This window comes from Pleuronectes platessa, chromosome 1, assembly GCF_947347685.1.
Source record: "Pleuronectes platessa chromosome 1, fPlePla1.1, whole genome shotgun sequence".
In the NCBI taxonomy this organism is placed as follows: Eukaryota; Metazoa; Chordata; class Actinopteri; order Pleuronectiformes; family Pleuronectidae; genus Pleuronectes; species Pleuronectes platessa.
The window spans coordinates 11037919-11049750 of NC_070626.1; the positions used below are offsets into that span (position 1 = coordinate 11037919).

General features: G+C 44.5%; 1 protein-coding gene across 1 annotated transcript; it reads left to right on the forward strand.

Annotated features, from left to right (window-relative positions):
- Positions 1 to 6928: 6928 nt before the first annotated feature.
- On the forward strand, positions 6929 to 10198 carry irx5a (iroquois homeobox 5a). The gene is made up of 3 exons (XM_053423769.1): positions 6929 to 7171; positions 8105 to 8510; positions 9248 to 10198. Exons 1-3 carry the CDS (start codon positions 6929 to 6931, stop codon positions 9934 to 9936), a joined length of 1338 nt encoding a protein of 445 aa, XP_053279744.1. The 3' UTR covers positions 9937 to 10198.
- Positions 10199 to 11832: the final 1634 nt, after the last annotated feature.

The following is an 11832-nucleotide window of genomic DNA, read 5'->3' on the forward strand; positions in this document are numbered from 1 at the left end:
AGTGCAGGGGCCGACTCCGACAGGGGCCGGGGAGTTGGGTGGCAAAGCAGAGGAGAAACAAACACAGCCGTGAACACAGGAGGAAATACCTCAGGGACTTTGCGGGATTGGAAAAGAGGTAAAATGGTACCTGTAGTGCAATCCCCTCCAAATCTGCACCAGGTGTCAGGCATTAAGGAGAGCATCTCCGCTTTGGCTTTCCATGTCTGGCTCAATCACCCAGGGCAGTGTGTCAGATGTTGGACAAAACGGATACTCTCCGAGAAGAAGAGGAGGAAGAGGAGGGTGACGACACAGTGCTGCAGCACAAACGGGAGGATTTCTTTTCTAAAATCAGAATATACCAAGCCTAATAAAAATGCCCTTTTGTGGGAGTAATTTCATTATTTCCCTCGATTCTTATCAATGTTTGACATTTAAATATTCAATTACATGTGAAATTAGTCTGCTGAGAATACAGTGTATTGAGGAGACGGCAGTGAGACAATAAAATACGGGAAGCAGTGCTGAACACTTTGGGTTTTAATGAGTTAAGATAGATTTAGAATAACATTACACTGTATCCCAGTGAGATTTTCAGTTAACTACAAAGACAATGGAGCAGAGACTATTCCCCGCGTGATAAAACAAAGCAAGGAGCTCACTATAGAATGCTCAGCTTGATATTAATATTACACTCTCAATCATAAAGACAAGGTCTAAACTGAACACCTGGCACCTTCTCAATTTCCAGCGTGTAAGCATTTTGCAGGCGCGATTGTCCTGAAACAAAACAGTGGCAGCGGAATACTTCAGTACCTAAAGGGCGAGAGGAACACAGAGCCCTGCCGGCATTGTTGTTGCCACAGATTATACATGACACACCGAATAAAAGGAGCTGATTGTAAGATGTTTAAATGTATCACAGGCATGGGAGAGGAAACTTAATACCTCAGCGCTGGGAGATGGAGAATGCGACTGGGCACGTGTGGAATGCTGAGGAGGAAAACGGCAATCTAAATTTCTAATGCTGAGGATGTTTCCCATTCTGTGTTTATGAAACATGGCTGCCGGGACTACAAAGGTAAGGGGATACAGCATCAAAGTCTGCCCTGACAAAAACAAAAAAGCAACAATGCTGCAGTGGAATGCACGACAGAACATAATACTCCACCTCCTTCTTCTCCTCTCCCCCTAAGCAGTCTCATTTGATTACAGTGTAGCAGGCCCCGAATCAACCCCTCGGTCCCATTTCTCGCTCCCCGCCACGGCTGCGAGTGGGAGGCGGAACACGACTTGCCAAAGTGGCCGGGGAGGAGGGGAGGCGAGGTGGTGTTGTGGAGGAGAATCTTTCTTTCGGGGGGAAACAAAAGAACACGGGAGCGGGCGAGCCGAGGTGTCCGCGGCAGGGCCAGGAGAAGTGGCTGTTGACCCCAGCGCGGTGACTGAGGCGGAGACTGCATGTCTGACGATGGCAGGGCGACGTATCGTTTACAGGGCTCCCCCCGGCAGAAGCCCCTCGCATGTCCGTCTCCAGCCACAGAGTTTGCCCTCTACTTAAGGCAACAAGAGTCAGGCTCAGCATTACAAGCCTATTAAAAGATACTTTTAATTACGCCCCGCTCTCCCGGGATCGCTTCTTTGATGAACTCTGTGTTTCTTTGGCATGTGCACTTAGGAATGGCACAACCAGGAGCACGTGTTGTTTTCTCCCGCCAATTAAAGGGCATGTTGACAGATTAAGGCTGCTTCTGGTTTGTGCTCCACTAACGCATTTAGGGGAGATGATGAACAAGGGGGGAGGAGGGGAGGTGGTGGTGGTGGAGGGGAGGGGGGTCAAACCGAGAGAGAGAAAGAGAGAGAGAGGCTGATAGAAGGAGAAAGAGGAAGAGAAAAATAAAAAATAAATAACATGCACATGAACCCTAAGGGATTAATGTGTTTACATTACCTGGGCTGTGATCTATCACCAACCTCGTCAACTTCTATTATGCATCACATACATAAGCAAGCAACAGACCTGGGAGCCCTGCAACTCACTCATACTATTTCAATTGGATTAAGTCAGTGCAAATATCTAGGGCACTGCTCCCACACTGTGGTTTTAGCATTCCGGTAGTCATTTGATTTGTACGTTGTATCACTTTACCTTGGTGAAGGCGTTGCAGGAGTGCCTCCTACGTGCCTCCAGAGCTTTTAAGTAGTATGGGACTTAGATGATTAGCATATGGCACCTATAGCGCCTTCAAAACAAACATGAAATTATCCGTCGGTCTGGTTAGACAACAGTCAGGCGCGGAAGCCCTCAGATCATGAATCAGAATGTACAGGTACACACCAGTGAGAGGAATAAGGGAATGTTAACTATGTGGATTCACCATCTGTGATGTTGTCTAACACCAGCTTTATTCTGTCCCAGCTGCAGGAGCAGATCTGTATTGTTGCGTGTGTAAGACACTCCGATGGAGAGGTGTGGCGTCACTGTGTAAATGCTAGAGGCTGCAGCAGGGCCCCTGAAAGAGCTCATATTCACACTCAGGCTTCATTATATCCAATCAATATCCGTTTAGTCACTGAGCCTATTGACTCATTCTGAAATAATATTACAGGTCATTTGTCTTGTCATGGAGCACGGAGAATGATCCCCTTTATGCCGTTCCCCCTATCTGGAAACAGGTGAAGTCTGGATGTGCTCTATGGATACAACTGTAAATAAATATTTTTGATAAAACACTGAGAAGAAAATCAATGGGTGCTTCCTGTGATCCTCCTCCGGCGAATCAATCATCATCTGCGCAGCTGGCAGTGGGCTGCAGGAGGACGGCGTGTCAGCGAGAGACGGCTGCAATCTTTGTCTGATACCTCTCATTTTGGAATCGCTTCTCATAATAGGGTCATCATTTCATCACTTAGCCAATCCAGAGCCGTGCCATTCAGCCTCGCAGGGATCTTGGGGGAGTGTGGAGAGAGGGGTAGCCCCCATCTGAATGCACACACACACACACACACTTGCTCCATACATCTTCATTCAGGTCAATAAAAGAAAAAGAGATCACAAGAACAGAGAAGGAGAAAGATATTTTCTTTGCTGAAATTGTCTCACTGGGTTTGATGCAAATTGTGTGATTTTTATTGTAAGATAAAATCATCAAATCTGAATCGTGTATCAGATAATGTCTCTGATATTTATCAAGAAACATTCAACATTTCAATAAAATGGGTTAAAGACAAAAGAGGAGTGTAGTATTGGAAGATAAATGCATGTGTGTCAATTTGTGTCATGATTATAAAAAGTTAACTTTTTGAAAAATGTCACTGGGCCATTAGCTTTATCTGCTGTGTGTGTGTGTGCGTGCGTGCGTGCGTGCGTGCGTGCGTGCGTGCGTGTGTGTGTTTGTGTGTGTGTTTTACTGCTTGGTGACATAAGACTTCCTCAATCTGGATCTGAACAGATTTAAAATAAACAAACAATCAGTTATTATTTTTAATACATATGCATAATATACAACTTTGTACCAGTAACATAACTAACAACATAGGAAAATAAACACAAAAAATGCAGTAATAATACAAGCAGATTCCATGGCTATCACGTTTTAAAACACATAAATACAGCTTGTAAATTACTGCTGTCATAATAATGACTTTAATTAAAATAGCTAATCATAGCCATATAGGATGCCAGTTGTTTAGTCAAGTAGTACAGGGCACATATGTTTAATCATTTAATAACCTCCCTCTTCAGAAAAAAAATGCAAGGTCAAAAATAAATTACATCCATTATTTGCAGCAAATCTCCCCAAAGCATTTGGAGCGAAAACTGTTTTGAATTTCAATTGGCTTCCAAGTGGCAAAAGCCCTCAGCTAATACATCAAAGAAAAATTGGTGTCAACTAATCGGTTTAGGACACAGATTTAGAATGGTTAAAAATCCCATGAACACTTCAAGCTTTTTCTTTTTTTCTTCCTGTGAGCCGCGGAACAGGTTCGGGAGCAGCACAGCTGACCTTGTGCGCTCCAGAAACCTGTCCGCCACGACATTAACTGACTGTTTAACTCGCCCAGCCGCGCAATTAGTCCGCCACGACGCATAATGTTGTGTAATAATAGCCTCTATATCCAATTTAGATTACACTCGCTCCCTGAGGCATTTTTAAGTGGCATGCACCATCTTTCATTCGCGTATTATTTTGCCACGTAAAGCCGTCTCCGTGCGGGGAAAAAAAAAAAAAACAGGAAAGAAATCTGAATAAGTGATAGCGAGGAAGAAGCAGCAAAGTTGGAAACTGCCAAAACACTGTGCGTACAAGGAATTTAGATTCGGATCAGCAATACGCGCGAAGTCCCATCCACTTTTACGCACAAATGCTGATGTCCACATTTAGAAAAGACACAAATGAGCAATACTCACCTAACACCTCTTCCTTTACCAGTGCGGAGCTGAGGGGCGGCAGCGGTTTGCCTTAACCTACTCCTATTATATGCTGCGTGATCTCCAATCATGGGTCCTCCTCCTCCTCCTTCAGAGAGCTGCTCTCAACCGAGGAACCAGACGCATGGACACAGACCCCTCACGCCACCGTCTCACTCTGTAAACTTTCTCTGCTTCTTTCTTTTTTTTGTGCAATAAATGAAATACCGGCCCTGGTTCTGTGCGTAATTTTGGCTCAAATAAATATAAAATGTGGAGGTGGTTCTGAAAACCTAACGGATGATACTGTCATAGAAAAAACAGCAAACCTGTGTCTATAACAATATCAATAAGGTTATATTATGCTATTTTCCGGCTTTGCAACATGAGTGTGGATGATAACTGCCACTGCTGCTGTTATTAGATAAGTTCCAGTAATTAGCGGATTGTCTTAACGTACTCTAGTATCACTGTCACCTGATTAGACTACAGTGCAGCGTCCATTCTTCTTTCTTATTCTCTCTCTCTCTCTCTGTCTCTCTATCTCTCTATCTCTCTCTCTCTCTCTTCCCCTTCTGTGTGTTTTGAGTCGACGTCGCTCTCCCACTGTACCCGCGTCATCGCCCTTTGCTCTCTGGAGGGTTTTCAGAGCGTAAAAAAAGGAACACGTGAGTGAGTGAGTGAGTGAGTGCACACACTCTTTTAGCAGCGCCTACAGCGATCCCTTTCGGCTTATCTGAGACTTGAACTGGAAAGTCAATCAGCAGAATGAAAACCGGGCTATTTTAAAACACAGTTAAAATACTTGGAATCAGACACTAATCATTTCCCAAAGCCATGTTTATGTCCATGTTATTTCTAGGAATTATAAGACCATATTTATAAAATGAATACTACGACTTGTGCCGTAAGTAATAATTAAATTATTATAATAGCAATACTAGTAGGTATACCTATAATACAAATTACAAAATATATTTCAACTGTCTAAATCATGCGTAAAAGACATTTGGTGTTTGCTAACAATATCTAACGCTCATTAAAAATAACAGCGGTTGCTGAAAAGAGTGACCTGTTAAATAATTCTCGGCTGCCTAACATTTCAGCAAACAAAAGTATCTGCAGCCATCAGATGAGATTACATCCACGGGTCCGGGCGGATTTGGTGTAGTTGCCGCTAATCTGCCCTGGCTTGAGGGTTTATGACTTTCTGAGTGTGTGAGTGTGTGTGTGTCACGTTTATTACGGGATCTGTTGCAAAACCTATCTAAGCGTCGCCACGGTAAATCGTTCAAACACAACACGCTCCCGTAATCACATCACACAACTGTCACAGAGGAAAAGTTTGTTGACAAACAATGCCTATTCTCATATTCTCATACAGCTGTCGGGACTGCTGTTTGCGCCATCGTAACTTTTTTATTCTTGCTCCTCAGCTGTCATATATCTTACCGATGCAACATTCGCCCAGCGTTAGACAGTCGACGAGCACAATAGCGGTAATCCATCCGAAACTCCCAGTGCGGATTTTAACACGAGGCGCACGGAGATCACGGAGCACCGCACAGTTGATTTAACGCACACATTTCAAATGAAGACTTGTTTTTCTTTTACGCACGAAGAAAGGATAACAAAAAAAAGGGAGCGCGCACAGCGGTGGAGCGCCTTTTTCTCCTCAAACTCCTGTCGGTATCTTGCGAGCCCATATCCTGGCACACAACAGCCGATTTGTTATTGATCAAGTGTGAAAGTGACGGCTTCCTATTTGGGGGGAGAGAAAGGGAAAAAAGAAGAAAGTTGGGAGTTGACAGACTCGCATGATGTCGCCATCCGAAGGGGGGCTGCCAGACGCGCTTGAGACTTACTGCGACGAGGCTTGTTAAAGGGAAAAAAATTGAGAAATAGAGAATGAGGATTGTTAGTTAACGCGAGAGGAGGAGGGAGAGAGGGGGCGAGAGAGAGAGAGAGAGAGAGAGAGAGAGAGAGAGAGAGAGAGAGAGAGAGAGAGAGAGAGAGAGAGAGAGAGAGAGAGAGCATGGATTTGGGAAGGGCTGTGGTTACCCAACATAAGCTTGCCTTTTCCTTCGGTGACTACACCCCGGGAGGAGGAGCGTAGCGCGCAGCGTAGTAGGCGTCAGGATCCTCAATTTCCAACTTAGCATCTTGGCAGGACATTTTCCCAAGCAAAAGCCCCCGTCCAACGGGTAAAAAAAAACTTCTGCACGGGCATGCGAGCGTCGGTGCCACTCAGATAAGGGAGCAGCAGAAAAATAACGAGAATAAACATCCGACGCGCAGTGACTGGCTGGCGGGCAGCGACACCTAAATAATCCATCCCCCCCAGAAAAAGTCATAGCTTTATTTAGTCACTTTTCTACTTTTTCTTCCTGCTTCCACTGTTATCATTTAGAGAGGAGGGGGACAGGCAGCGGGTCTGCACGCACCCACGGCTCTATGCGCTCCGGCAGCAGCGCATGAGAAAATAAACGGGGGAGAAAAGTGCGCAAGTTAAGTGGCTTATTCTCTCCGGTCTTCAGCATGGCGTATCCTCAGGGCTACTTGTACCAGCCGTCCGCTTCCCTGGCCCTGTACTCGTGCCCTGCGTACAGCACCGGCGTTCTATCCGGACCCCGAACCGAGGAACTTGGGAGATCCTCCTCGGGATCTGCTTTTGCGCCCTATGCCGGATCTACTCCGTTCTCCAGCGCCTCGCCAGGCTACAGCTCCCACCTCCCGTACAGTGCAGACGCGGCGGCAGCGGCCACATTCACCTCGTACGTGGTGAGTAAACTAAAGGTGATTATTTCTGTGTGTCGGGAGGGGAAAGCGAGGACAGTATAATTCGTTACAGCAGCCTGGAGTGTCCGCTTTGGAGCGCAGCGATTAGGAAGAACTGTGCGTCATGATGAATGTGCAGGGATATAAAATTACAGAATGGCAGCTCCGTGAAACACGTCTTTGTGAAAATGGAAATTATTCCACTGATTAATGAGCAATTGTGTGGATCTGAAGCTATTTGCAGTATTTTCTACACGAAAGAGTGGGGCATGTTTCGCCGAAGACTCTTCGCTCATAACTGGCGACAACGCACCGTCTGAAGGCGATTTAGGTCACTGCGTTTGTCTCTCGCTCCTCTGCTCGCGGAGCCGCTCGTCAAACTTGAATTTTTGCAACTTTTGCAAAGAGCAAGATAAATATTGTGATCGGCGTCAGTTGTGTTCGCAGTGAGCGATCACGCGGCGACACAAGTGATTCGAACAGACGTGGTTCTGCAGGCCTATTACCAGGAAAACTGTGATCCCATTAGGAAAGACAGAGACACAGAGCGCTGGGCCCATCGTGCATAATGACAACACATTATTACAACTGCGAATTGTTTTTGTTTTAATAGCGTGAGTAATGGAGCAGCTGTGGGGCTGACATCACCCAGATAACAGTACAAAATAAAGACAGCGAGAATTCTCTGATGCCCAAGTTCTAAGAAACTCCATAAACAGTCAAACTTGAGCTGGATTACAGCCAGTGTATTTGTCTGTCTGTTTGTGTGCTTGTGTATGTGTGTGTGTGTGCACGCGTGCTTATGCTAATGCGCGTGCGTGTGCGTGCGTGTTCATGTTTGTCAGAGGTTGTTTTTTAATATATTCTGAAGGAGTTTTAAAGACGACCGTGATTGAACTTAACCAAACTTTTCTTTTTCATTTTGTGTTATTACAGGGTTCTCCCTACGACCACACCACGGGTATGGCCGGCTCATTAGGATACCACCCTTACGGATCGCCCTTGGGCAGCTACCCTTACGGTGACCCAGCGTACCGTAAAAACGCGACACGGGACGCCACGGCCACCCTGAAGGCCTGGCTCAGCGAGCACCGCAAGAACCCCTACCCCACCAAGGGCGAGAAGATCATGCTGGCCATCATCACCAAGATGACCCTCACCCAGGTGTCCACCTGGTTCGCCAACGCCAGGAGGAGGCTAAAGAAGGAGAACAAGATGACGTGGACCCCGCGGAACCGCAGCGAGGACGAGGAGGAGGACGAGAACATCGATCTGGAGAAGAACGACGACGACGAGCCCAGCAAGCCCACGGACAAGGGAGACTCCACAGACACGGAAGCAGGTCGGTTGTGCAGGGGGGAAGGAAGGAGAGGAGAGAGAAAGAAAAAAAACACAGGCAAAAAGAATCATCAATTTTTCATCGCAGTCGTTTCCACTCAGGGTGCAAAATTGATTGCTGGTTAATGGTGGTATATTATTTATAATGGGACAATTGCTTTAAATAATAATCACCTTGAACTCCCCTCGTTTGACTTCTCAGGAGCTGAAATTGCTGGTGACGCAAAGTGTTTAGCAGTCAATTTATCTTTAAGAGCATAATAAGGATACAGCTGGTGTACACTGCGCCGGCTATTCCACCGGAAAAAAAGAGACTGCCATTATATGATAATTAAATGCTACTTTTGAATATTTATAACCATAATTATTCACATGAAAAAAAAAATCATACAGAAAATATTTATTTGTATGTATTTTTATTTAATTTGAAATAGTCCCCATGCTGTGTGTTCAGACAAAAATTTCCAGCACATTGTTCCTGTTTGTGTTGCACTATTCATACTCTTTTGTAATTGTCATTCATATTTTTATGCTGGCACATATCTTAATAAGGTCAATTACACAACTGTTTTTAGAGGGACCATACATAAGTAGCCTGATTATTTTTATAGATCCGATTTCATCTCGCAATGGTGTTCACCATTACCTCAAACACATGTTCCAGTTTTATCTTCGTTTCCCCTTATTTGGCACTAATTCCGCTCTTTATTTGCGCTTTAGATCACAAACTGCTGAACCCAGGGGACATCGGCTGTGACAGGTTTAAAGAGGAGAGCCATGGCAAAGACACGGAGCCCCTTCTGAGCGACTCGGAGTTAAGAGAGCAGGAGGAGCGGACTACAGACTCGCTGCCGGATTCCGCAAAACCGACCACGTCGTCGCCCTCCGCGGTGCCCCGGGGGAACCCGAGCGTTGCGCAACAAGACAAGCCCACAGACCTGAGCCACGCACCGGGCTCGGTGACCAGCAACGTGACCTCCGTGATCCACTCGCCCCCCTCGGCCCCTAAACCCAAACTGTGGTCCCTGGCGGAGATCGCCACGTCCTCGGACAGATGTAAAAGCAGCAGCGACGCGCCACAGACCTGTCCCGGTCTGGCTCAGAGCTCGGTGATGGGCACCGGCGCGTCCCCCTCCCGGTCCTCCCCCCAGTGCCCGCACCCCAACAGCACGGTCCTCTCCAGGCCGTTGTACTACACCTCCCCTTTCTACCCCGGCTACACGAACTATGGTGGCAGCTTTGGACACCTTCACAGTAACCACGGCTCGGTGACCACGGGCTCCACGGCACATTTCAATGGATTAAACCAGACTGTGTTAAATAGAGCAGAGGCTTTGGTGAGGGAGAGCCAGAAAGTCAGAGGCCAAACGCAGGTAGATCTTTGTAAAGACTCCCCTTATGAACTAAAGAAAGGTATGTCAAACATTTAATACCTGACTCTTTTCCACTCACTCGGACTTTTATTTATTTTGTGTGGTTGCATTAAAAAAGAAACAAAAAGAAAAAAAGAATGACTAAGCAAAATTCTAAGAACAGTTATTTTCTGAGTAAATGCTTATCCTCAAAAAATGTTTAGTTTCTGAATGGTTAATCCTGCAATGTAACAAGAATGGTCTTAATCGCTGCAGCCGCCTGAGTCTATTTGTATTAAAGACTAACATGTATATTTAATGTAGCATTTTTGTATTTAAAATGGACAATACACTATCTTTGAAGTAAATTATGGAAAAAACGTATATGCTTGTGCAGCGATTATTTTGGAGGAAGCAGCTGAAATGACTTTAAACATGTGATGTGCCCAAAGTGTTTTTCAAAGACAGTTGTTCTATATATATATATATATATATACACAAGAGGTATAAATTCAATTTTGCACCGTGACATATGTTTCAGTGGTAATTATCATTTCATAATATTATTGTGGGGAGAGCTCCCGACACACTGGAGACAGAAAGGCCCACATTCAATACAAGGATGTTGGAATACCTTTTTTTTTTGTGAATGGAAAATGTTGGAAACAACACAAAGGTATATTTAGGTTTATTTATCACCAGCTTGTGCGTTTTCTTTAAAATACAGCCTATATGCAAGTATTTTTTTTCCCTTTCGTTTCTAAAAGTGTATATTGATATAGTAACAACACAGAGGCGCAGCCATTTAACCCAATTACCTATCGTGTTTTATGCAGAGCAATCAGGTGGTGAACTCCGGTAATGAGCTCGATTTTATGCCAAATTTAGACCTCATTACTATTTTCCAAGGCGTGGCAAAGCTGTTAAAAGGGACGCGGCCAAGCATTTAGAACATACTGGCCTATTATATATATCATTAATGGAGAGTCTCTTTTAATGGCGCGTTAGATGTGAGACATTTCTGTGTGGAGGAAAAAAGGCAAAATGCTGCGATACACACGCACACGCACGCTCGTACATGCTGTGAGTAGCTGGCAGCCATGCAGGCACTGTCCTCTAACTCTTCCAACTTCTGCAGGTAGGTGTCACACTTGCTCCTAATTTCAATGGGGGGCGACTCTTTGTTAATCCGACACGGAATCCCATCCCTGATCAAATGGCCTGGTTAAAAAAGAAGAAGAAGAAGGAGAAGAAGAAGAAGACATGGAGCCAACGGGGCAACACACAATGATCACACTTATTATGAGGATTATAGCTTGACAAGTGGATAACAAAAGGCATGGATCCGACAGGCAGAACAAAAAACACACAAGGCTTCATGTCACACTAACACAGTGGAGACAACAAATATGTCTTTTTTTTTACTTTATTCATTGATTTTATTTGTTTGTTTTCTACCAATTTATACATTTAAAGAACAATGGCTATTATTATTAAGATTATTATTATTATTTTTGAAGCCTGCTCAGTCAGTAGGCCATAAGCCTTAGTGGCACAGGCTTCTACACAATAACACACGCACACACATACATAGTAATATATATTTGTATACATTTACATTTTTGTTCGTTTACAGAACACTTTAAATGACACTTGATTACTGTTGTATTGCCATTATTATTATTATTATTATAATTATTCGAGTAATAGTAATAATGATTATTATTATTAGTATTATAATCATTATTATTATTATTATGTGTTGTTGTTATTATTATTATTATTATTATTGACCTCCACTGAAGTGGGACAGCCTGATCTGCTTTTATGGCTGCCATTAATCTCTATAGTTTACTTTTCCCTCCTGCAGTTTGAGATGTCCCCTGGGCTTCATGAAATTCCCCCAGCCTTAATGTCCTCTGCTCGGCCTCTCTGTTTTAATCTGACTGAGTGTGCTGGAGCAGTGATTGCGAC

Bases quoted from the DNA above. Each gene is read 5' to 3' on its own strand.
- irx5a (XM_053423769.1), top strand. From the start codon at position 6,929: ATGGCGTATCCTCAGGGCTACTTGTACCAGCCGTCCGCTTCCCTGGCC. The intron at 7,172-8,104 runs GTGAGTAAACTA...GTGTTATTACAG, and splicing joins CCACATTCACCTCGTACGTG to GGTTCTCCCTACGACCACAC. The intron at 8,511-9,247 runs GTCGGTTGTGCA...TGCTGAACCCAG, and splicing joins CTCCACAGACACGGAAGCAG to GGGACATCGGCTGTGACAGG.